This window comes from Rhinolophus ferrumequinum, chromosome 5 (genome assembly GCF_004115265.2).
Source record: "Rhinolophus ferrumequinum isolate MPI-CBG mRhiFer1 chromosome 5, mRhiFer1_v1.p, whole genome shotgun sequence".
Lineage (NCBI taxonomy): Eukaryota > Metazoa > Chordata > Mammalia > Chiroptera > Rhinolophidae > Rhinolophus > Rhinolophus ferrumequinum.
Genome location: NC_046288.1, coordinates 13,540,332 through 13,567,855, shown reverse-complemented (window position 1 = coordinate 13,567,855; position 27,524 = coordinate 13,540,332). Strand labels below are relative to the sequence as shown.

The window sequence follows — 27,524 nt, the reverse complement described above, 5'->3', positions numbered from 1 at the left end:
AAACTGATGGGTCCTGGAAAAACACACTGTTCCCCAATAAAATTTATTAAAAAAAACCAAAAAACTGTTTCATAAAATAATACTTAACCTAAAACTGACCATCTGTGCCTAGTTTGATGTCCAGCATCATGGGCAAGTTCCAGCTATTTCGACTATCAAAGCAGAGAAAAAGTATTCTTTTTATTTAAGTACCTAAAAACAAGTGGTAAGATTCCAAAGTTGATCATTTCTCATGAAAGTATTTGTGCCATAACTACTTTTTCTACAAAACAAATGAACCAACAAACAAAAAAACTCAGCAAACAGTTCAGCATTTCATTAGCCTACCATTCCAAACCTTTCAGACATCCAAAAGGCTCTTGATAGAACTATGGCAAGCTCCTAAGGGAAATGCTTCACTACAATGGAATTCAGACCAAATATGTCATGATGCAGGAAATACAGGGCGGGTCTGAGAGCACCCGTATGACCAAAGTAATACAGATTAGACAGTTATTTATTTCATCCCAAACTACATCTATCATTTTAAAACTATGTTTCACCATGCTACTTCAAACGGAACACGGCATCTTTTCTTTCAGTTCTGCCAAGGAACGCAAAAACTCTGGAATTCAGCTCATGATAGTTGAAATTGGTTTTGTGTGCTCTATGGAGGCAAATGGAGGAAAAGAGAAGCAGGGAGAACCCTGAATAGTGAAGGACGGTGAGGGATTTATCCTGCTGACTACAAAGACTTCTGGTCATTCTGGATTGGGTTTTGATTTTTAAATTTCTTATTTTGCTTCCTGGTATTGCTAAAAAGTTCCCTGGACAATCTCATGCACTTTGAAACTTTCACACCTGTTCTATCTGTTGACATCAACCTGTTCTATCCTTAATATTAAGAATATAATGGTCAAAAGACTTAAGATGAAATTATGGTGGGCTACATACTAATGATGCTGTTTATTTTTTTAAAACATATGCAAAGAACACAGAAAAAAATATACATGAAGTTCGAACTAGAGCAATTTTCTCCCGCTACTTGGTTCTGAGTTTGAAGTGTGGTGATTTTGTTTGTTTGTTTTTGGCAAATGAGCAGAGAAAAAAAAAAAAAATTACAGAGGAGCTCTAGACCCCTTGTACCAAAACAGACACACTTTTTAATTTATAGCTTTGAAAATTCCCTAATTCAGCTTATCCCTCAGTTTTCTAGATTTCATTTATAATTTGGAAAACACCAGAGGGTATTTTAGCTAAAAAAGCTGTTCATCTTAACTCTTTCAGAAAGCAGGCTGAGGCTTCTCTTAAGAAGCTTCTCATCTTCTATGAGAATGTTCAGAACAGTCTGAAACTAGAATGTAATAGGAATCCTACTAGTGACAGCACTCTACAATCTGTAAAACATTTGTTCTCATCCAGTCTCTCTCTGTCACTCTCTCTACCTCTTTCTGTCTCTCCCTCTCTCACATACACATACGAGGTGTGATCAAACAATATGGTGAATGTTTAAAGTTTTAAAAATGTATTACAGTAAAAGACACATTACCATTAATCCCCCTCACTTCAAACACCCTTATTCCAATATTCTGGCCACTTTCTGAAGCAGTTCTGGAAGTCCTCTTTCGCTGGTGTCTTTAGTTGCGCTGTCGTGGCTGCCTCAATGTCCTGAATCAATTCAAAACGTTTACCTTTCAAGGTCATTTTGACTTTGGGGAAGAGCCAGAAGTCACACAGTGCCAGATCCAGTGAATAAGGTGGATGAGGACACACTGTAATGTTTTAATTTGACAGAAATTACCGCACCAGAAGCGACGTGTGACACGGAGGGCTTCCTATTGTGATCACAAAATACAGTGAACGTTGCTGAGTGCCATCCCACAGAAAGGCAGGGGTAATCAATATGGGAAGTGGCGCATCCAACCTTAGTAACAGTATGTGACAAGTTTCAACTTGTTCAGTGCCGTCAGTCAGATATGAGCTACGGTTGAGAGAAGGTGTGTTTTAAAGTGTCCTGTACATCATCCTCCATTATAACAACACTCCGTGTCACACATTGCTTCTGGTATATGGCAATTTCTGTCAAATAAAAACATTATGGTGCATCCTCATTCACCTTATTCACCAGATCTGGCACCGTATGACTTCTGTCTCTTTCCTAAAGTCAAAATGATTCAGGACATCGAGGCAGCCACGACACCATAACTAAAGACACTCATGAAAGAGGACTTCCAGAACTGCTTCAGAGAGTGGCCAGAACTATGAGATAAGTGTGTTTGAAGGGAGAGGGAGTATTTTGAGGGGGATTAATGGTACTGTATCTTTTACCATAATGCATTTTTTTTATTTAAGCATTCACTGTATCTTTTGATCACACCTTATACATACCACAAACTCATATTGAGGTTAACGGAGTGAAAAGTGTCAATTAAGACTAAAAATACTAGAGATAAAAGCATCTTTTCTAACACTTTCTGCTCAGAAATTTATGCTCAGAAGTTAATGCTCAGAATAACTTTTTGAGGATGAAAACTATGATACCTCACCTGACTGGTTATATCAACACAGCTTCTTAGTTCCCTTCAGCAGCTATAGATTTATCTTCTGATATAATTAAACAACATTTTAGATAGCTCCTGGACAGCATTCTCGGATGCCTCATAAATATGTAGTAAGAAAGAGAGCAAAATGCCACTTGGAAAACTGTTCAGTGAGGAGTATGAAATGGCTGGATAGAAACACTGGGATACCCTGCAAGTTATGCTGGCATAAAGCTAGCAAACAGAAGTCTCAAGAGCAGAACCCATACCTTTTGATGTCCAGACCCAGGGGACTGCACCCCGCAAGCCAGCCCTCCAATGGCAAGGTCTCTATTAAGAACTGTCTCCTTGTCCACACATTCTATTCTGCTGCTCATGTCAAAGAATTTGTTTGTATAGACAAACACAGTCCCTCTTTTACTCTTGGTCTGTGCCTTTCATTTAGCAGGAGTTAAGTTTCCACACAGGAATATTTGTGAAACCCCGTGTCTGCTGAGCCCTTACTGCACGCCCAGCACTGTGCATGTGCTAAGCGCTCTGCACGCCTCACTTCATTTCATCCTCGCGACCACCCATGAGGCAGGTGCTACGAATAACCCTGTTTTACAGAGGGAGAAATGCATGATGTGACTCAGCCACAATCATCCATTCAGTAGTGACAGGGCTGGGGTTTTAAATATTCACTCTTTATGCTACATGAAAGCTTATCTCACAGATACCGTGTTAGGTCAAGAACCAGAGAAAAGACTTCCAGAGATTTAATTTCTGGAGCTTATAGCAATTAAGAACTCTGCTGGTGGCTACCAAAAACAAAACAAAGCACTATTTTTAAAAAGGAAATGAATGTCTTACACATGTTTTTCATTTGAATTGCAATTCTTGTTAAATTTTGGCAGATCTGTATTGCCTCTAAGAGAAAGCCTGTTCTTTAAACACCACTGAAAGCCCTGACTAACGCAGATCCTGTGTTAGAACAGGAGCTGCGCTTCCCATGGTTGGTGTGTAAAGGAAGCCTCTGAAGAGCTGGTTAACATGCTGGTTCCTGACACCCACCTTCCGGGTCCGATTCTGTACGGCACAGGTGGGGCATCAACACTGCAAGACACGCCTAGGAGAGTCTGATGCAGGTAGACCACAGGCCAAACCTGCAGGAAACAGTGACTTAATAGCTGCAATGAGATTTCTTCCAAGACTTAAACATGAAGGAAATAAGATTTTTTTTTTTTAGAGTTATTATATAACAGTTGAATCAGCCGATGGAGCCAAGCCAAGGAACAAACGGGATAAGAATGAGACAGGATGACTCCCTAACATAGTATGACTGATATTCTGATATAATAAGAAATATACATTTGGTCTTGATCCCAGTTCCTGGAGAGCTCCTAAAACCCTCGCATTTCCTGAGTGATTCAGGTCAAGTGCATCCTTTGTTATTCCTAATAAGCCTGTCAAGCACACCTGTGTTTGTATTAATCAGATGACTCTACATGGGACCCTGGATACTAGTTTCAGAATATGGGCCTATTGCCAGAGGACAGCAAAATCAAAGGGGTTGGAACTTTCAGTCTCGTTCTCCAGTGAGGGGAAAGGCTGATGATTGAGTCAATCATCAACGGCCAATGACTTAATCAATCATGTCCATGTAACGGAACCTCCAAAAAAAAAAACACCTCAAATGAAGGGGTTTGGAGAGTTTCCTGGTGGTAAACAAAACCACGTGCCGGGAGGGTGGCACACCCCAACTCCATGGGGACAGAAACCCTTGCACTCAGGATCCTTTTGGACCTCTCCCTATGTACCTCTTCATCTGGCTGTCTATTTGCATCTTGTATAATAAACCAGTAAATATAAGCAAAGTGTTTCCCTGAGTCCTGTGAGCCATTATAACAAATTAGCATTCTGAGGAGAGGATCCTTGGAACCCCTAATTTGCAGCTAAGTTGGACAGAACTGTGGATAATCTGGGGACACACAACTTGTGATTGAAATCTGAAATGGGGGGCAGTCTTATCAGACTGAGCCCTTAACCTTTGAAATCTGCACTAACTCTGGGAAGTTTCAGAACTGAATTAAATTGTAGGAAGCCCAGCTGGTGTCTGCAGAGAACTGATGAAGTATTTGGTATGCTAAACCCACACATTTGGTGTCAGAAGTGTTCTGTGTAGGTAAAAAAACAGATCATAGTGGCAGGAATGACTTATCTTTAACTCAGGAGAAAATATTACTGTATCTTAAGAAAGACTGTGTCACTCAGAAACCTTAGGAAGCTTAGAAAAAGCAGATCATAGAATCAAATTCCAAGGAAGAGGGAATATTAGCCAATGCACTTCAAGGATTCTAGGTCCCTGGAACCATGTCTCCCCCAAAATAAGACCTGGTCATATATTAAGGTTTGCTCCAAAAGACGCATTAAGGGCTCATGTTCAGGGGATGCCATCCTGAAAAATCATGCTACGGCTTATTTTCCAGTTAGGTCTTATTTTTGGGGAAACACAGTCGCATCCTCCCAAGGGGAAAGAGTACAGACTCTTCGGCCTGATGTCATTTAGACAAGTGATTCCTCTGACTCTCCTTCGGTTAAGACCATGTTCCCCAAGCAAACTTGTGCTTATGCCTGGGTTTCCTGTGTGGTTATGTAGAGGGAGAGAAAGCCTAGTCATACAGTTTAGGGCAAATCAGGCCATGTAATAATGACTTCTGATTGGGAAATAATACACCAGCACTGAGAACATGCACTGATTTTGTCATGTCAAAAATGCAGGTGCCTTTGTGATCATTGTCATCACAAATTAATAAACTGATATTTTGTCTGTAGTATTTCAGTCTCATGAACTTGATTAATGAGTCCATCCCTAAGACATAAATCTTCTTTTAGAGCCTGGTTTGGAGCCTGTCAGACAGACCTTAGGCCAATGTCATGAATGCCACCTGGTAAAATCTGTTGGGTGTCTTACCTGGCAGAGACCCTCAACATCAACTTATGAGTGGAAGAATATGCTTCTCTTTCTGCATGTGGCCCTTTCACGTTACTACAGAGAAGTAAAAATAAGAGACATGGAATGTGTCATCCCTGTATAGCTCAATCACTGGTGAATGAAATATCTAGTTATTATTCTACAAGTATGGCTAAATTAAGTTCAATAGTTAAATGGGAGAAAAGAAGAGACTGGTTCAAACCATCATAACTATTTCATTGGGGTTTTTTGTTTCGTTTTGTTTTTTTGTTTTTTGGCAGTCCCACCCAAAACACGATCCACCCTGGTTAAGCCACCCATCTTCCCCTTCCACCCTTATCCTTTCACTCTTCTAAAGCTATGTATGGTTAAAACGACACACCAAGAGAACATAAAAAGAATCCCAGGTGTAGCGGAAGAATGTGGAGTCCAAGTAGAGCTACAACTCTAACTGCAGGACATTACTCCTTGGCTATTCTCACATTATCTCAAACTCACACATCTGAAATCAAAAACATCATCTTTCTCTAAAAACAAATTCCTCCTCCCAACTTCACTGTTTCTGAAAAACAGCATTTTCTTAAGTCTTCAAGCTGAAAATTGGACATCTTTCCTTTTCTCACAACCATCATTTTTCGCTAACAAAAGCAAGTTCACAATTCTTAGCATTCCCCAGTCTGGCCTCCACTTACCTATTTAACTGACTTCTCTCACAATTATCTCTCATAGTCTCTCCTCTCCAACCAAATTGTTGGGAGCACTGATCCTCACACCTAGAGCAAAAATTCCCAAAAGGGATTTCAGGAGGTCTCTGAGGTCGTAATTATTTCCATAATACTAAGGTGTTATTTACAGCCTTTTTCACTGTGCTGACATTTAACTGATAGGGTGCAAAACAATAATGGATACAATGGCTGATATCTCAGCATGAAGCAAGACAATGGCACAAACTGTACTAGCAATCATTGTATTCCCCAATGCTACATACTCCCACTAAAAACAATGCCAGTTTCACTTAACAAAGTCCTTCCTGAAGCAGTAAAATTTTTTAATTTTATAAGATCTCAACTCGTAACCGTACGCATTTTTAATGTAAGTATGCATAAAGCACTTCTGCTGCATAGCGAGATATGAACTTTGTTTCAAGGAAAAGCACAAAGAACACCCTTTGTACTTGAAAGAACCACTGACAAACTCTGGTTATTCCAATTTGGGTATTCGGCAGACATTTTCTCAAAAACGAATGAGGTGAGCCTGTCACTTCAAGGAAAACAACTGACAGTATTTGTTGCCAAAGATAAAATGTGAGCTTTCAAGCAAAAATTAGAATTTTGGAAAACCTGTATCCACCCCTGAGAGCTTGATAGCGTCCCAATAATTAATGACTTTTCTGATGAGATGTGGTGAGATTAACGACTATAATGTTTTCATATTGTATAATGAAATGTGTCAACATTTGGAAGAGCTTCATAACTCATCGAACCAATATTTTTCAAATTACCAACGCATGATGTTACAAAATTATGTATGGATGAATCACCCATTCAAAATGTATGATAGACCACTGAATTTTAACAAAACAAAGTAGAAAAAAGTTTACTATTGTGGTTTCGGATTCCACATTCGGATTCCATAACTAACCTTCAAGAAACTACCAATTATCAAGTTTCGGTATAACATCAGAAAAGAATATCCACAATTGCCTGAAAAGACTATCAAATACTCCTCTCTTCTTCCTACATATCTGTATGAGGCCAGCAGGATTTTCTTCATCTACTTCAATCACGATGATTTATTGAGACATACACATGGTAGAAGCAGGTAAGAGACTCCAGCTGCCTTAGATAAAGCTGTAAGTCGAAGAGATTTTCAAATAAATAAAACATCACTTTTCTCACTAAATTGTTGTTGGCTTTGAACATACTGGTTCTGTTTCATAGAATACATTGTATTTTGTTAATAACAAAGGGTTTTTTCTTTTTAAAGTAAATAACTTTTAAATACATCTGTTTTAATTTGTAATACAATAAATTTTGATAGATCAAATTCATGCAAACCAAAGATCTTTAGGGCTCTCAATAATTTCTGAAGGTTGTAAAATATCCTCAAGACCAGAAAGTTTGAGAACACTACCTTAGAGCAATCTCTTCGTTTGCTTTCTTCCAGTTTCTATTTTCCGTGTGCCCACTACTATTTTACTTTTCTAACTCCTATTTGTTTTTCAATTCTGTCCTCTTCTTGCACCACATGAAATCAAGAAATGTCCTACCTGGAATTCTATGGCCCTTGTCTGTCCCACATACCTGGCACAAATCTATGTGGTATCACTAGTTATGTTTTGAGGTAAGTGTATTTATTCCACATTGGTTTTTCACACAAGCGTGTCCCAGGCACTGTGTATGCTATGTGCTCCGGACAGAGCGGTGAACAAAACAGATGGCACTCCCTCGCCCCGCAGTTTACAGTTCAGTATTACCACTCAAAGTGTGGTCCAGAAGCAGAAGTATGGACCCACATGCCCTGAGAGAGCTTGTCAAAAATGTAGAAACTCCACAATTTAAAAAATTTAATTTTAATTTTTAATGCAGAATCTCATGTCCCAGCCCAGACCTACAGAACCAAAATCTGCATTTTAACAAGATCATTAGGAGATTTTCCTGCACATTAACATTTGAGAAGCAGAGGATTTATGTATCTACCTAATTATTGTGAGATTCTTGGAGGTAAACTATTACCTTTAAGTTGTAGTACTGCTAGTATAAATAATTTAATTTACTTGGTATGCAAATCACTCACTCAAATATGAGTATCCAGTGCATGAATTTATATCTGGGGATTACAAGCAAAACAACAACCAAGGCAAAACAGCCTGTATCCTGAAGAAGCTTTCCATCTCATAGCAAAGACAAGACAATACTAATTTTAATGATAGCTAACATTTCAAAATAAGATTCCTGTGGGCCAGGTATTGTGCCAAGGGCTTTATATAATAATCTTATAAGGTAGGTTCTATTATTACTCCCATTTTAGACAAGAAAGTTGGAGCTCAGAGGTTAAGAAAGTGATGGAGCTGGAATGAGTCAGGATGTCTGACTCTAACACCCAGAAAATGGTTATGCCATTTAAAGAGATTTAAAAGTATTTTGAGGAAGGAGCCTGTGAATTCCTTGAAGGAAAGATTATGCCTCAATCTTAGAATCACCCAGAACACTAGCTCAGTTCCTTACACATATGAGGAACTCAGGAGACATTCATCAATAGAAAGTATGTGAGTAGATTAAGGCTAATTTATCACCCTTACCTAAAAGTATCCTAAAAATAAACAGTCTAGATTTTACCAATCCAATAATCCTTAACTCCGTTAAAGACATAATGGACCTGAGTCCATTCTATGACTCAGGACTCTTGTTCCAGAGCACGTGGAGGAAAAATAAACAGGAGACAGAGGGACAAGACATCAACTAAAAGGTGAAAGCCACTCAGAAGTCATGAAAGAAGCTGATGCTTGTTCTGGGGAAAGGAAGGAAGAGTGGGAGGTCGTGGAATGTGTCCGTTGTCCACAGTGAGCAAGGGATGAAAGGAAATGTTGGCCAAAGGTCCCCCACAGGACACATGCCTAGAGCAGACACAGAAAAGCAAAGTAGGAACTGGACAGTTAGCCCATTACTAAGAAGTGTCCCTGGAGGCTTCCATCACCAGGTATCTCGCCACCCCCCACCCTTGAACTTCCTTGCTATGCATCCCATCATCCCCTTCCCAATTATTTGGAGTTGGGGTCATCTCTATTCTCTCACTTTCTGACAATTGCACATGGAACAATGATCACATTTTCTTATATAACATTCTGAGAAAAGGTTCTAAGGTTCTATTACTACTACTCTACATTCTATTAGGGATTAAACAGGCTTTCATAAGCCAGCCATCTTGAATACTTAATCATCACATATACTACCTCTATGAGAGAAAGTGTTTTGGTAACAAACAGACCAAAATCAGCTTTTTAAATAAGCCATTTATAGGATGAAAGTGTACCTTTATAATATCCCGGATATACCAATTCAGGGCAGATCTATATGAAGACTTCTTCAAATAACACTGAGGTAGAAAAATAATCAACTAGCAATATCCCTAATGAGACTAAGGAAGAACACTTGCAGAGATTAAATTCCATCGTATTCAAGAGTAAATCTACGAAGAGCAAAACAAAAAGAAAAAAATAAAAGGTCACATATAATAAATATCATCTCCCCTCTTAGGTACCAACAATATCCTGGAGTTGGAGTCATCCCATTCCCTCACTCTCTGGCCATTCCACATGGAATGCAGACCACAAGTAATCATTTCAAAAAATGATTTGATTTTTCCAGTCAAATCTGTGTGAACATGAAGCTTTTATTTCACTGTTTTGCATTCAAGGGTTCTAAAAGGGAAACACATATATAAATCATAAGGGGAATTGGTAATTATCCTCACACTTATGAAAGCGAACTGGGTATATGAACTGAGTCAGACTTGAGGCACAAAATTTATGCTCCACCTACATCCTAGCTTTTGAAAGCTAAATGTTTTCCCTCTTCTAACCAGATTAACAGATGGAGAACTCTGGAGAAGTCATCTGAAGATGCCTTTGGAAATTTCAAGCATATTTTGCTTAACAGTTCATGTCACACTTTACAATTCTACCAGAAGGTCTGGGACTGAGACTAGAACGGCTATGATTAAGTCTGTACATCCAAGGATGTTGCCACTATGGCATTACACTTGGATGCAGCTTTAACGGGCAAGACCATCGTTAGCCTCAGTCTTTCTACCATAATAGTTTCCTGTGTCCATGACAGCTGAGTCCACTGACACGTGGAGGAGGGGTCCACAGCCCAATGTCCTGAGCTGAGGACAGGATCCATGGAAAGGCCTGCTGACTGCTGCCTCGGGCATTTCAGCCCAGTGTTTTATAACACTGGGTTTACAAGAGAACTAAGAAACCCCTATTTGAATGTACAATCTCCCAATTTCTAAGCATTGGCATCTAATTCAGTTTTCTAAAACCCTGTCTACTGGACAAAATCTGTCTGTGGGTTGTCTGCACTTCCCAGCACTGACCATTTGTGATCTCTGAAGCTCTCATGGCGTATTACCTTTGCATTGCCTAAAGTTAGGGTCATATCTTTTTCTTTTATATTCTACATACCTGCTAAGAAAATCCTGTACGTTTGGAAAGCAATGTCTCTTAAGAAAAACATCATTTATATCCCTGCCTGTCTGTTCTTAAGCTTTGATCAAAAGGAATAACTCCTTCTCCATATGTTCCCTGAACTATTCTACCCTCCACAGATGAGCCATACTGTTAAATGTTAAGCTTTACTATATCTTTATTGTGTTTTTCTGCCTTTTCCACATTTATTCCCAATCTCCTCTGGGTTTGTGGTTTCACATCACCAGTATCAGGTCCATACCTAAGTTTCCTCATCTTTAAAGAATTTGGACAAAGGCAACCCAAAACTATCTTGAGGTCCATTACAGCATATTTTATTCACTTATCAATTCTCACAATACCTGCACATATTAGCTTTCCTTCTTAAAAACTTTGACTAGGATAATTCTTGCAAATATCCTCTCACATTCCCCAGTTGCATACCTTAAAGCATTATCTATGAGACATCTGTACTGGGTTGAACAGTCTCCCCCCAAAATTCCTGTCCACTCAGAACCTCAGAATGTGACCTTACTTGGAAATAGGGTCTTTGCAGATGCAATGAATTAAATTAAGGTGAAGTCATACTGGATTAGGGGATGTCCTTATAATGAGCGGTGTCCTTCTGAGGACATAGGAAGAGAGAAGCAGAGTTGCAGTGGTGCAGCTACAAGCCAAGGAATGCCAAGCATTGCTGAGAACTGTCAGAACCTGGGTAGAGCCAAGGAAAGAGTCTTCCTGATGACACCTTGATTTTAGACCTTCAGCCTTCAGCACTGTGAGAGAATAAATTTCTGTTGTTTTAAGTAACCAAGTGTATGGTCATTTATTACAGCAAACGACCTGTAACAAATGACCTGAGAAACTAATAAAACATCTAAACACTTTTTCTTTGCTTGGAAACTTAGGCTGCCCACGTCCTGGGGGGTAGGCTTTATCTTTCGTACTTACTGACGTGACATGTGCAAAATGCAACAAAGAACCCATGGATACATTTCAGAAGGCATTCAACAAATGGTGAGGGCCTCATCATGGAGACAGGAAACTGTATGCGAACTATGGTTCTATGACCTCTTATTCCTATGTCTTGGGCATCTAGCACTGTCCACAGAGTAGACTTTAAAAAAACGTTTGGCATGTGTATGTAAATATGAATGAACACATGAGGAGAATGAATGGATGAACTAACGAACAAAGCAACGATGAACAAATGCACAAACTCTTAAACTGCTGTTAACGTCCATGGCTAATACTGCTCAGTAAAAATCATGGTAAAGTTACAGATCCATTTCAGTTCCCCGTGGACGTATATAAGTTCAAGCCTGTTGACTAGCTGGATATTTCTGTAGCCTCTTGGCTCTTAAAACCACAAATCTCTATATGTATTTATTAATAAAAAGTTCTATTGTGAGGATAACGAGTCCAGGCAGATAATTCGTGGAAATTTGACCAGGAATTTTCTGAAAGTCGCTGGTAGTGCTTTCGTGGCTATGGGTCAGAGTCACAATCTTAGAGGTGACACACCCTCCATTAAAGGCATGAGCACATCACCTGGAATTTCTGCGAGCACCTCACACAGACTCCACTAGAGGACTCGACCCTGTCACCTCCTAAGCAGCTGCTCTCTGTCCACACTATCTGCTCCCCAGAAGCAAACAATGTGTTAAACTAGGAGCTAAAATTTTTATTTTCAGAATGCTAGTAAAGCAGAGAAAAGAGTGAGGAAATAGTCATGAATTAAACTTCTTCAGCGATTAATAAAAAAGAAAAGAGATTCCTCACTGTTTAACAGCTCTAAGGGACAATGATCTCCCCAGATCTCCATCCAGTGAAAATCTATTCAATCTCCAACAAGATAACATCAAGTACCCAGAGGATCTTCTTCCTCTCAGCACCAGCTACCCCACAGCATTCTGGCCTCTCACAGCCCCTTCCTGGATCCATGGACTTGTGCTCGCCGCCAGCCTGTTAGACTTTTGCTGCCATTCATTTCCTTGTATTTATCTTTTTGTCCCCTGAAGTACCTAGTATAATATTTTACAACAGAAGGCAATGAAAAACTATCCTGAATGTTCATCGAATATATTTTTTTTCTCTAGAACTTTCTAAAATTACTTAATTGAGCAAAACCATTTTCTTCCTTGAGTTCATGGGGTGAGATAAGAAGTATTTTTATACATCTTACCCCCAAGGTACTAAAATCTAATTTGGAAATCACACCATCTACAGTGTGCCCAAGCTATTTTGGAAACATCTCACATCTGTCTTCTTGGATTCCTCCTGTCACATCATGGAACTCTCAACTGAGAAGACAAGACAGGAAGGCCAGCGAATCACAAAAGGGTGTTTAAAAGATTAAAATTAATTCAGCAGGGCAAACTGGCTGAAAACTGAGCCTTTCTTATATTCTGGAATTTCTTTTTTCATTTTTAAAGAGGTTGGGAGCTTTTTATAAGCAATTTAAAAATCATTTATGGTTGAAATTACCAGAAACGATTTGACATAAAATGAACATTTAGAAGAAGTTTCTAAAAGTGTTAATAACATAAACTTATCCAAAGCTCTAACACTCTTAAGCTAGCTGAGGCCAGAAATAAGAAGGGCTAGCAATTATGTTGACATAATTAGGTCTGTGCCTTGGCTTTCACCCTGACTGACAATCCAGCTTGCAGGAGTTCCACTTTGCTTACCTTGAGATTGGAAACCAATCAATTCATGGCATCAAAGGATTCAAACTCCCCAGCAACAGAGATCAATTTGCAATGCAAGACAACTTGTGAAAGCAAGTGAAGCTGAAAAGGTCCCTTGCCTTGGCCCTTTCTGACTTGGAGACCTATAGATTCCAATACAAAGAATGCTTGTGATACACTGAATGACTGGCCCGAATTCATCCCTTCCAGGAGCCTAGAATATAAATAAGAATCACCCTATTAGGTTCTCTAAACAATTATTTTATACAAGCTGTGCTTACTCTTTCTAGTTCTATAGGTGTATTGATATAGCAGACCTCAGAGAACATACTTGTGTGTCATCCGGCTCCAGCCATCCAACCAGAAAACAGATAACATTTATAGAACCCCTTCTTACGTGTTATGTGTTGTATGAAGAGGTTGACTTCCACACACGATGAAGACTTGGCTCCTACTTGCATGGAACTCTATGTCTAAATGGGAACTTCAGAGGAAGGTTACAAACTGCTGAGAGGAACATGACAACAGAGATTTGGAAACATTTCATTGGGGTACAGAGAAAGGACTTTCAACAGTTCGGAGTCTAGGAAGGTTTCACAGAGAAAAAGACATTTGAACTAAATCTTGATTGCTTACAGGAATAGAAAGATCCTCTAAAATACAACCTTCCATTTTCCAGATTCTTAAGATAACGACCACACACTTCTAGTTGAAGTGAATGAAGTCTGATGTATTCAGCCATGGCGGGGGGCCACATGCGTACATCTCAAGACAACAGTACACTGGAAACCCTGGATGCCGTGTCTGAAGACCTTGCTTCAAGTCCCAGCATGGCCACCTGAGTATGAGAAACTATCATGAACAAGATCTGGCACATAGTAGGTCCACAGCATTTCACTGTGCCTTTCCCAATAACTGGTTATTCAGCCCCACCTATTATGGGGCAACGTCATCAATTAAAGTTATAAAAGATGTACTCAAAATTAGACATTGATTAAGATAAACTATCAAATGATTTACTCAATACATCAGGACCATTTAGAGCTATGTAGATAACTGCCATTTTTATTCAATTAGTCATTACGTACTTACTAAGTTTACCTGCTATATTTCAGGCACTGACAATACAAAGATGAAGACAAACCAAGCTCTGCTCTTAGCGTGCAGAAAGTCCTCACTAACATCAGAGGCCAAAATATAGGTGATTCATAATTAAGAGAGAAGTAAGCTTTTATACCCCACGTTTGTATTGATAGCAATCACTAATAATAATAAGCACTAATATTTATTAAGCTGCTGCTATACGCCAGACACTGTTCGAAGAGCTCTCTGAAGATGCTGTCACTTAATCCTCACAACAGGTCTATGCCCAAACCCTATCACCCCCATGTTACAGATGAGAGGCTATGCAAGCTGCCTCTATGTAACACAGCTGGGATGTGAACTCAGGGAGTTGACTCTAGAGTCCACGCTCTCAGTGATAAGTCAATCATGCATCAGACCCACTGTGCACCAACTAGATTTGGTTTTCTCTGTGCAATTTGTCTTTGCATATTTCACTTAGCAATAAACCTAATTTGGAAATGGCTATTCCCTAAGATCCAGCCAGTTTCAAACTCCGTATCTTCAATTTTATTAAGCCCCAAATTAAACCTAAGGAACATGTGGGTACCAGCAAGGTACTGAGACCTGCACCCAGGTAGCCTCAAAATGTTGTGTCTTCCATGAACTTCCAAAGTTTCCATGAAGCAAACCAGAAACACCAGGTGACTAACAGAAAGACCACACACAATCTGACCCACCTGCACTTACCCGAGTCACGTGCTTACCTGGGACCACAGAGGGAACAGTATCTCTGGCCAAGCCTAACAGATTAAAAGTTCTCACTTTCAAGTACCAAAACGATGCAACCCTTCCTTGAAGAATCAGGGTCAAGGCATTCTATTGAACTTTCCTAAACTCCTATGAAACTTAGCAATTTCACAAATGCTTTTATTTTTTCTAATACCTTCCTGTTGTCTCAAAGGACAGAATGCATAGGAGAAGAGAGAAGTAACATATTGTGCACACAAGTTTGTGCAAAAAAAAGTTACTAAGATGCTGGAGGGGCAATTCAGAAAGAAAGGAAATGGAAAGTAGTGAATCTCTAGGTGAGGCAGTGCATTTTATTTTATAAATAGCATTCTAAGTTGGTAAAGATACCCCTACGGTAGAAATGAGTCTGTTCTATTTCTCTAAGCTTCCCAAAGCACAATCTACAATCCAAAGATAACTGTGTCATAATTTAGTCATAAAACACACACCAATGAGTAGTAATAAACAGCAAATAAGCAAATATATATAGTTTTTGTGTATGTACTATGGCACTGTATACCAGTTATCTTATAAAATGTGTGCTCTTATTTTTCCTTGTTTTAACATTATTTGTGTTTATTACATATAAACATGGATATACTATATAAAACATATAATAAATACTAAGTTTACTATCAGAAGTAAAACATACAATGTTTAATTTAAACTGATTTTGATCATTATAAATACTAATGGTGTGCTTCACTGGAAAGATAAAATCAAAAGAAATACCAATTCTGAATAATCATTTATTTTATTGTATACATTAATTTATGTAGTGGTTACTACCTGAAACTCTGAAGCGTGATCAAGAAGTAAAGAGGTTTCTTTTCAGTAGGAGTTCATAACTGGCTCTGAGGAAATTCCAAAAGAATTCCCAAATATGATTAATATTAATATCCTGAGACACTGCAGTATGCTGAAGTAGGTACAGAGATCCCAAAGGGACCATTTTGAAGAATAGCACAGGTTTGGCTTCTAAGACGCTTTTTAAAAACTTAATCTCTGTTTTCGTGCCACAGCTAACACATTCTTTTGAGCACATTTGATTCAAAAATGTCTATCCTTAGAGACCCATTAAGGACCATCACTGTACTGTCACCCTTACTTTAAAATTCAAAGGTCTTCAAAACCGACCTAAAAAGAGCAAAATAAACATCAGAAAACTCTAATCCAGTTCACAGCATGTGCCAAGCACTGTAACAGGTTCTGTAGAGAAAACCGACAGGAAGTAACACTAGGACACTGAGCAAAGGAGTGGTGACAGAGGCGACCTGGGAAGGTTTCCCGGAGCTATACAATTTGATGGTGCAGAGTGCACACATTCAGCTTAAACTTCGGGCTCTCCACAGGCCTGGTGCTCAGTAAATGAAGGGGCTGTGGACAGAAATAATCTAAATACTCAGCAGTGAGGAAATTGTTCAAGAAATCACAGCGCTTGAATATGGTGGAATAGCATGCCTAATATTTTTAAAAGCCTGATGTAAAAAAAAAGGGGGGGTGGGGGTATGTCCTGATATGGACTGCTCTGCAAAATACATACTTAAGTGGAAAAGGCAAAGCATTTATAAAACAATCTAATGTGAATAATTTGTTTTAATTTTCTAATTTAGAAAAATTTTAAACATACAAAATTAGAACAGAATAATGAATCCTCATAAACCCACTTTTAACAATTATCAACTTATGGGCAACTTTATCTCTTTTTTTACCCCCATCCCAATTATTTTGGAGAAAATTCCATATACCATATTATTTATATTAGTTTATACTATACAATGTTATGCTATATATAGTATACTAATATATATTAGTATATATCTCTAAAAAGTAAGGACTTTTTAAAAATATCGTTATCATAAAATTTGGGTGAATTTTAAAATTTATAAATGTGGGTATATGCCTAAAATGTTTTCCACAAGAAAACAAAAATAAAAAAAGGTAGTGGTCATCACTGAGGTAAGGTCATCATTGAGGGAGGAGTGGTGGGGGTGCGGGTTACTGTTCATTAAGTAACTTTCAGTCCAATTTAAAATTTAACTACAACAGGAAGCACCACATCTGGAAGAGCAGAAAGGCTGTCACAACCTGAGGAAGAGAGTGAGGCTTTGGGGGTGAGGTGCGGGCGCTGAAAACAGGCAGTAGAGTTTGGATGTGAGATACTCAAGGAGTTCTTTGTGTCGATTCAAACACCACAGTGACCATCAGCTATAGGATATGAAGTCTCTCAATGGGTAACAAGCAATAGAGAGTTGTGAACCCAGTAACATTACTAAACATAATTATGCTTCCAATAACGTGCAGGTCCAGACATTTACAAAATGAAATGAACTCACCTCAACTTCCCTACTGCCACAGCCAGCTACAGCAGGCTGATGAAATCTATCACTTAAAGTACTGCAATTTTAAAGAGCACTTCAAAAACATTTCTTCTTCTTTTTTTTTTAAAAATAAGTTAATGTCTTAACTTTCCCCTTCTCTTTCCCTTAATCTGTAGTCCTTGTAATTTCTCTGCCCAACAGGCTGGAAAAATGTCATTTCCTTCCCTGGTGGTTCTCTCTGTTGTATCCGTATCCCATTCACATTGCCCAGGACCCACCAGGGTAGTTGCGGGGTTACGTGACAGAAACAAGTTTTCAAGTGCTTGCTTACATTGAATTCAGATACAACAAAGTCTGCCACATCTTTTTTTTGTCTTATGCTCAGTAAATTGGGAGGGGATATGAGAACACGAAGTTAAAAGTAGCTGACTTTTAAGACCCTGTTCATTTCTGTCACAAGTTTGACTCCTCTGACAAATCTGACAATGTTACAGATACAGACAAAAGTCAAGAAAGACTGGTCTCAACCAGACCATCTAAAATCCTAAACATCTGAATATATATTTTTTAAAAAGCCACCACTTTCTCACTCTCTATTATAATATCACTTGAACAAGCTTAATAACATATTCACTAGTAAAGGTCAAAAGGGAAAGGTCTTTAATGAACAGACTTTGGACTGTTTAAACTTTTAATTTTTCATCACCTTGAGCATAAATAAGTTCTGAGGACTTCAAAATAGTTGGTTCTCTTCATCGGGTTATATCCTGCCCCAGGTAACTGTATTTCTTTTATTATTTTGCTTCACAGAACCCAATATTTCTAGATGGTATATAAAAATAGTTCACTTAAGCACCAGCAGTCTAATTTCTAAATAGATGATGTTTTACTGTACTTAACACCAGGGACCTATTTATATATATATAATAAATAATATATATATAAATGCTTGCTAGAACAAACGACTTGCGCATGAACAAAATAAAACTTTGAGGAATCTAACAATATTTTCCACACAAATTACTCAATTTTACCCCCCAAAGACTCACGTTCTCCTCGGCCTGCAAATGAATTTTTTGGGTCAGTCTAGAGATTTATTCCGTCAATAACTGAAAACACCACAAGAAAGTGCCACCTTACTACACCTTCCCCAGGGGTACCTGTTTCATCTGGGGAGCTGGGTGAAGCGCTGTCTTGGGACAGAGTGGTCCAGCTGGACTCCTCATCACTGGGTGCCAGGTTCTGGATTCGATGTAGCGCACAATCAGTTTTGGCCCCTGTTTTAGGATGATCCTTCTTGGTCTCTGGGCTGGATGACACTGTGGCTACTTGGCCATCTTCAGGGCTACACTGGGGTTTGTCTGGTTTCTGCAGCAGCAAATCGCCATTCCCAGTGATGGTGGAGGACTGGCCCTGGCCCAGCTGGGACTTCTCTTCCACAACCCCTTGCTGGCTGCCTAAGTTCTGCTCTAGTTCTCGGGTTGAGGTTTCCAGGTCTGCATAGTAATTTAGGAAGCTCTTGGTTCTCCTGGGTTGGGAGGGTAAAATTTCACAGCCCGAGGAATCCCGTGGGAGGGGCTCTTTACCTTCTAACTTCTCAGAAGTTATGTTGATGACTGCAGTGGGGCTGACGTTTTTGTTGGGGTCCTGCTGCCCTTGCTCTGCAGCCTTCCGGAGCTGGTTCTCCCCATTTTTCACCAGCTTGATGTTGGCAGAGCCATTTCCCAGCAGGGGCTGTGCCGCTGGATCCGAGAGGCCCATTGCCGCTTGGATGTTAGTTAGTGCATATTTTTTCCTGCATTTTGGGGGTGTGTTGTTCTTGGTTTCTGTGTGTTTTATTTCAGCGTTCAACAGTTCATTGTGTGAGGAACGGAGGTTAAGGGTATTTGGTGGTGTGGCCAGGCTGTTCCGATTCGTGACATCTGTGGTTCCGCTGCTGGCCATAAACACCGCCAAAGTGTCTACACCTGAGTCAGCTGGAAAAAAAGAAATCTGGTCATTGGATGCATGGCATGATTAAACTACTTAGCATACAGAGTGAGTAAACATTTTTATACAGAAAATTAAAAGAATTAATGCTTCCGTTGCATATGTTCTTATAGAATTGACCCATTTTCCTCTTTATTTTCAGTTTGCTCATATATCAAATAGAAGCAAATAAAAGGCTTAATGTGAATACACGAAAGCCAATTTATAAAAAAGCTGAAAGGTCTGAAGGTCCAAATTTTACTTAGAATTAAAAAGTGTCTCTCTTTTGAATTCACATACAAGCATTTTCTTCTGGTGGCTGGTCTTGATTTTTCACAACCTTGAAAAGTCATCCCCTTTCTAAACATTTACACCATATTTCTATTTTGTTGTTCCTTCAGGCAACAAAAAATGTTGTTCAACAATCCTTTGGGGCTCCAGCTTTCTGAATTAACCTGAAAGGTCACTGTTAAATGATGCACCATACGTCTACAGTAATTTTTCTCAACCAAGTTTAGAAGTTGTGTTCTGAGTGCCTAGAAAAATCAAACCTCCGTGAGAGTGTTTTGCTAATGTCTTTGTGAACATTTTTGACTTGGGCTTAGTGTTTGTACTAAACAGAAATTTTGGAGAAATGCCTTAATTGCTCAAAACACAAACACACACACACACACACACACACACACACACTTATTACTAATAATGTAGCATTGAGGCCATTTCTACGGACATTAGAGCCCCAAAGCAATCTGAATGTGTTCCACTGAATTAAAATACAGACTCAGCTGTTTGCAGCCACCATGTGCTCTTGCAGAACTCCTAGGAAACTATGAGACACTTGCATTTATCTCAAATATTGTTCACACCATCAGTGATTTATTCCATGTGTCTCTTGCTAGGAAGAAAGAAAGGTTTCTCAGGTTAGAAGGGAATAAAATTCATCAGCAAGAATTCCTGAGGTTTCACATTTCTCAGACAATGAGGAATGACTTCTTATCTGATCCTTTGCCCTCCACAGAGACCTGGGTGAGTTCTACACCAGGGGTAGATAAGCCAAAGCACACCTCCTAACATTCCTAAAATTGTATTGTGACAACTCCCTCTTCCTCCCCCATGCAAAGCAGAGACCTCCACAGGAGAGGAAAGCAAGAATGTTTCATTCAGGAGCTTAGAAGTACCTCTTTTTATCATTAAATATACAGGATGGGCTACTTTAGAAAAAGTCCCCCGCTCATCCTAGAGTCTGTATGCTTCTAGGAAACTAGGCAACGTCTGTGCAGGCTAGACAGCATCCATATTTATAACAGAATGACCATGTGGCCCATAGAGATAGTTAAGGGCTATAAGCCACAGGGGTTAGACCTTGGGCCCCATTCTTCAGAATTATAAGGATCCTTGCTTATCCAGCACCCCATCTCAGCACTTAGGCTTCATTCAGGAATAGAAAACGTAGTGTGTTTCTCCCTTTTAAACAGTACTCTGATGACTAAATTAAAAAATAATAATAATACTATTTTGGCTACTACTACCATTTTATGGAAAACATATGTTTCCATTTATAATTCAACCTCACTTAAGAGTAGCATTTGATATGAGAAAGGCCCATCTTGAACTCACATGAAGTTTTCCCTGAGACTCATATGTATAACATAGGCACACAAGAGAAAATTACGTTTAGACTCTTGGGCATTTAGACTGACGTTATTATGGGAAAGCTAGAAATCTATCTGCTGGCTTTTAGAAAGGCATGGCAGAAAATTTTTACGAGGCTATTTTATGTTAGGCACTACATTCTAGTGACGTTATTAGGGAGAAATCTTTATTTACATTGTTTACAACCATAAACATTTTCAGAAAGAATACCATCAAAATTTCTAGGTGCTTTAATATTTGAGTGGCTTTCACATCGTGGATGTGACAGACGAAAAGTTTTAGCCAGGTTCTCATCAGCCTTTTCGATCCCATCGCCCTCTCCCTATGCCCTTTGTAACCCTTCTGCTTGCTAGAAATCACAATGGAGGAGTTAAGTTAGAACAAGAGGCGTATCCTGTACAAAACAGCTCTGTCCAGGCTGTTTTTATAGATCAAAGCCTGAACACAGTTTGAGTGTGCCTCAGATATGAAATGATGGTATCATCCGGAGGCAAAATTAAGGTTCAGATCTCGGACTAAGGCAGCCAAGGTAATCCCATAAAGCTACAGCTGTCTCCAGGAGTGAGTATTCCAGCTGGCAGTCATTTGGGCTCAAGCAGGTCATGAAGTAGATAGAGGTTAGCAAAATCTGAGAAAGAACAAGGCTGTGGGAAGGAGGCCCCCAAAAGTGGGAGGCAATGCCCCTGAGGAGAAGAGCACGGAACTCAGGGTCAGAGTGACAGGCTCACACCCTGTCTGTGCTCCTTACTAACTGAGTGATCCAGGACACTGGGCCTTCAGTTTGACCTAATGCCTGGCCTATCGTAAGAGCTCTACACATGTTAGGGATTATTATCCTACAGCTCCCTCCTCGCCTGCACACTTTTGTCTCTAAGCACCATACCTCAGGCCACCATTTGTCGAGCACTTTCTTTTTGCCAGGCACTGTGCTGGGAATGGCGAAATCGAGACATACAAAGTCCTGGCTGCTAAGTGCAGAAGCCTTGTGGAAGGCAAATACACAATAAAGTGACAGAAACCAACCAGGGTGGGAGTGGGGAAGATGCAAAGGAGTAAGCATAGGTTGGAGAGGATTTGAAGGTAAGAGAGGGAAGATCACCATCTAGGGAGGCAGAGCAAATCAAGACATGAAAGGAGAGATGGTAAAAGAAGGAGTGGGGGATCACGCAGAGAATCCTACAAGACGTGCTCTAACAGTTTAGACTTGACCCTGAGGCAGAGAAGAAGATTCAGAAACTTCAACAGCAGCATGAAGAATGAATCTGAGGCGTGTGTGTGTGTGTGTGTATGTGTGTGTGTGTGTGTGTGTGTGTGTGTGTGTGTGTGTGTGGTATTCCTTTATGTGGTGGGGGAAAGGGTATCTTTCCTCCAGAATATTCTCCAAGAAGGAGATGACTGATGAAAAGGCATTAAAGAAGCAATGTAAATTAGGTAATTTAAACATCAGTGGTCATCTGGAAAGAGTAGACAGAGGGTGCCTCTCTAACCAAAGAGGCAGTTTGGCCCCATCTTCATGCTCCTCTATCTGGTGTTAGAACCTGATTCTGCCATTTACTGAAGGGGAGCAAAACCCAGGCATGGAGACCAGCTGGAAGGCTACTGCAACAGTCCAGTCAAGACAGTAGGACGAAAACAAAGTAGGCACAAGAGATTTAGCTATAGGGGACAGTCTTTCTCTCACACTGTCCTAGTGCCACCTCTGGTCATTCATCTCTTGACCAGGATATGAAGATGAGGTCTTCATTAGCCACCTGGATATAAAGGTAAGAAAAGAACCAGGTACACTGAGTGATTATAAGGACATTGGTGGCTTTTGCCATAGCAGCGTCATGAGACTAGCACAGGTGGGCAGAGTGTGACCTTTAAGGAACTGCACTATGAACAAAGCAAGGGGAGAGAGAAGAGCAGCAGGAGAAGGTATCTAAGGTGATGGGAAGAAATTTTTGTTTTCTAAAGATGAGAGTCTTAGTCATGTTTTATTGTTTATAGGCTGGAAAAGCAAAGGGCAGTAGAGGGGGGAAAATTGGAAACACAAAAGAGGCACAGACCATAAGGTAGAATCCAGGTGATGAGAGCAGGGACCACAGCAGGTGTAGAAGATTCAGCCTTGCCCAAAACAAGAGGTACTTCTTCAAGTGAGTGAGAAAGGAGGAGGAATAAGGATGGGGATAGGCAAGTATGTCACGGCAGTGCCACAAAATTGAGGAAAAGCAAAGCTGATAGCCTCAGTTTTCTCTATGAAGACAGAGTCTTCCCCTCAGGAAACCTGAGGAGATAGACAAAGTTTAGAAATAGTCACAAGGAAAAAGCACATGGATAATGACTTTTAAAAAAAATTGAAGTTTGATGGCATAAAAATAAACATTTAGATCAATGGAACAGAGTAGAAAGCCCAGAAATAAACCAATACATATGGGGTCAATTAATTTATCACAAAAGAGCCAAGAATATACAATAGGGAAAGGACAGTCTCTTCAATAAATTGTGTTGGGAAAACTGGACAGCAACATGCAAAAAAAATGAAACTGGACCACTATCGCTATACACAAAGATTAATTCAAAATGCATTAAATATTTGAAAGGAAGACCTGAAACCATAAAATTTCTAGAGGAAAGCACGAGGGTTAAACTTGCTAACACAGGTCTTAGCAATGATTATTTTAGATTTGACACCAAAAGCAAAGGCAACAAAATCAAAATAAACATGTGGGACTACATCAACCTAAACAGCTTTTGCTCAGCAAAGGAAACCATCCACAAAATGGAACAGCAACCTATGGAATGGGATGAAAAAAAGAAAGAGTCACGGAGGGGTATGTGATTAAGGGGTCAGGTGTAATCCTGAGTTAGGTTTTCAATACAGAAGTGGTTCTACTCCTGGATATCTCTGGAAGGTGCACAGCGCCCATGATTTTGTCATCACTTCCACATCTATTCCTCATGCTATTTTGAGTGTTACCTATGAAGATCCAGCATCAGTTCAAGAGGATCGATTCCTGCTCCAGAGCTAGGTATAAGTTCAGAGTTAAGAGTGTGACAAGAGCTAATATGACTGCTGCCGTCACTCTCCTACATGATGCATGATGGAGAAACATTTATTATAGCCTGCCATGTACTTCTTCCTTTTCTGGTAAAAGCCCCACAATTTTTACTGAGGGATCAACCAACCTTTCTCCATGCTCATTCAACAGATATTTTTTTCTGTGTACTGCAATGCAACAGATACAGTTCTCACTGCTGATGTATAGCAGTAAACAAAACTGACAAAATAAAAACACCTACTTTCATGGAGCTTATACTCTAGGGATTCAGCCCCTGTGTTTCAGGTAGAGATAACTCTACCCCTTACTTCATGAGGCACATGACCCAGGCCCAGCCAATCAGAGTAGCAAATCCCCATGGCTACAGTGACTGGTTCAAGGAAAGGCATGTAACCCACACAGAGCCAACACTGAGTTTTGCAAGAATGATCAGAAGTGCTCTCTTTTCTCTTTTTTGAACTAGAAGATATAAGCTTCAAGGAGTGCCACGAAAAGACAATCTGCATAACCAAGGACCTAACAAATGGGAAAGTAGACGACAGAGAGAGAGAGAGAGAGAGAGAGAGAGAGAGAGAGAGAGAGAGAGAGAGAGAGAGAGAACAAACAAGCTCTAATGACATTGCTGGACTCCCTGAAACAAGCCATGCCTGAAACATAATACCCCCAAAACTTCCAGAGTATTGAAGCCAGTAGATTTTTTTTTTTCTTAAACCAATTTAAGCTGTTCTTCTCTTTTAGTAACTAAAAGGGCCTTAGGGAATACATAGAGTATTTTTTATGAAGCCTAAACAAAATTAGGTAATCCATGGTCATTTTAATTCCATGGCTAACAAAGCTTTCCTCAAACCCACAGTCACAAAGATCCCAGATGACATCCTAGCTCAGATGACATCCTAATACAAACCTGTCCTGGAGCCTGTAGTGAAACCTGCTCTCCTCCTCGTCTTTTCTGAGACCTCTAGCCTTCTGTCAAAGAAACAATTTGTCAGGAATGACAGGAAACTCCTCTCTTCAGTAACTCGCTTTTTCTCCGCTTCCCTGACATGCTTAGAAAATCGTAAACTGACATATGGGCCCAGGGAAGCCCAATGTTTGCCTCACTCTTAAATGAGACTTCACATATTCTTAATTTTTATTTTTTCTGCTACGAAATTTTATTTCCACTGAGGAGTTAACAGCAAAACTTCTACCCTGAGGAATGGTGCCTTTTGAACTAGTTCTCAAAGTATGACGGAAATGAAATAAACTCAGACTTTTTTTCTTTTAGGAAGGAGAGGCAAAATAAAGCTGGTTTCCTGAAATGACTCATGAAAGTAAACTCTTCATGTGACAAAAATGATAAGAACTTCTCTGTGAGCAAAAGACACAGGTTATTCGGAGGCAGCTTGGGTCACTGGGTCGGAGAGATCACAGGATTGATTGGTGCGCCTTGGAAGTTTATAAACCAGAGGAACTGCACACACAGCTGATTCACAGGGCAGCTTCTCCAGGCTGAGATAAAGCGGGTACTTCAAGAGTTAGGTCTTACCCACCTAAGGGTTTCCCATTCCCCATTCAACTTAATTGCCTGAGGGCTCACTCTTTTCAACATCCCAAGTGGAACTGAGGAGAATCAAGAAAAATGTACCAAATGCTTTCCTTTAAGAAACTCAGATAGTGGAGTAAGAAGGACAACTTATGAAACAATAAACTCAAGTAGACAGGGTCTTATGAGAAGAATGTGTTAGGGATGAGGGGAGGGAGGGGTTCAGGGAAGGCTCCCACAAAACAAACAAACAAAACAACAACAACAACAAACAACAGCTGAGGTGGGACTTGAAGGGTAGGTAGGAGTCCACCAGTTGCCAAGGAAGAGAAAGGTACTACAGCTGCGGGAAAACCTGGCATTCCAACATCACACCTGGCAGATGTGATGATTGGTTCCTTGGGAAACACAAATTAGAATATCTGTATTCAAATAAGAATTAAGACATCCGAAGTAGTCTCCTAGGGATATGATATGCTTATCTCAAGAATATTTCTCTGATCAATTTCTAAACTGCTTTCATTGTTTAGAAGAGCCTCAATGTCTTCTGGAGATGTGGTTTTTTTTTTAAATATAGCTCTAGACTTTTATGGCCAACTCTGATGAATATAGTCAATGATCAAGCGTGGGAACACCGGTTTAGATGAAGAAAAAGTAGGTAAGCTATAAAGTAATGACACGGGTCTTCTTGAATAATGATAAGCTGGCCTCAAGTCAATTCCAACAGGGAAAAAAAAAATTAAACAATGAAAGAAGCCTTAAAATAGGGTAATTACTTGACTATGTCACAGGCTAAGACCTATTTGGAAGATACTCCTAAATTGAATCTTGCAAGTTCAACAAGAATTTTCCAGGCAGATAATGGCATAGATTCTGGTACATTTGTTTTATTTCAAAGGCCCTCTGTAGTCACAGCTCCTAAGAGTTGGAAAACGAGACTGTGGCATATCTTATCCCAGGTAGGAGTCCAGACTCTCCCTCACTAGCTGCCATTTGAACTTTCAAATAAAAAATGGCTAGAAATAAAAATACCACTTTCCTTGCAAAATGTGTTATATCCTAAACCAATGCCTGATAGCAGTAGTTGTTGTTTAAAAAATCATGCTGGATAACAGTTTCAGTATCTCTTATGTAATTATCAAGGAATGAAGCCATTCGATACCAACAGGAAGAATGACTACATCACATGACAAAATATAGTGACAATAAGAAATTTCTACAAGTTATTTCATAAGTTCACCTCCATTTAGAGGAAAACACATTATTTTATATTATTTGCCAGCTTTGTTCCTAAAATGTTTCCATACTGAATATATCCTGCAATGTAATAAAAGATTTGAAATGCTAAAGAATTCCTAAAGGAATTATTCTCCACATTTAAAATGTTTTTTAAAAGGCCATGCATATTTACCTTGATTTTCAAAATTTAATGTACCTATTTAAATATGTATTTACAAAAAAATTCTACTCCCTGCCCCCAAATTTTCACAGTATTAGATGGCTTATAAGAATCACCTCTGAGTTCCTAATTTTCCTGTGTGAACTTAGGTTTGTCATATTGCTTTTGGCTGATTTTTATAAAAAGGACATGCCTGCCACTCATATACCTCTACTTAGCTTGTTGTTTGTTTTCTTATGTTTTCTTTTAGTTCTCTGTTGAAATGTAACATGCAGTATTACGTAAAACAAAAAAGGGCTTGGACATACTTAATGAGTTTAATTTAAAATTGAGGGACATTAATATCTATTTGTCCATGGTTAAAATCTACTTCTTTAAAAACTCCGAATTTGCTGAGTGGTATGTATTCT

The 27,524-nt window shown here is 39.5% G+C and overlaps 1 protein-coding gene across 19 annotated transcripts in view; it reads right to left on the bottom strand.

Moving 5' to 3' along the window:
* The window catches only part of APBB2 (amyloid beta precursor protein binding family B member 2), a 339,655-nt gene that overhangs the window by 153,251 nt on the left and 158,880 nt on the right, over positions 1 to 27,524 (bottom strand). For all 19 annotated transcript variants that reach the window (XM_033105673.1, XM_033105672.1, XM_033105682.1 and 16 more), the window contains one exon: positions 18,689 to 19,504. In XM_033105673.1, the coding sequence (XP_032961564.1) occupies positions 18,689 to 19,504 (816 nt within the window). The remainder of the gene's footprint in view (positions 1 to 18,688; positions 19,505 to 27,524) is intronic.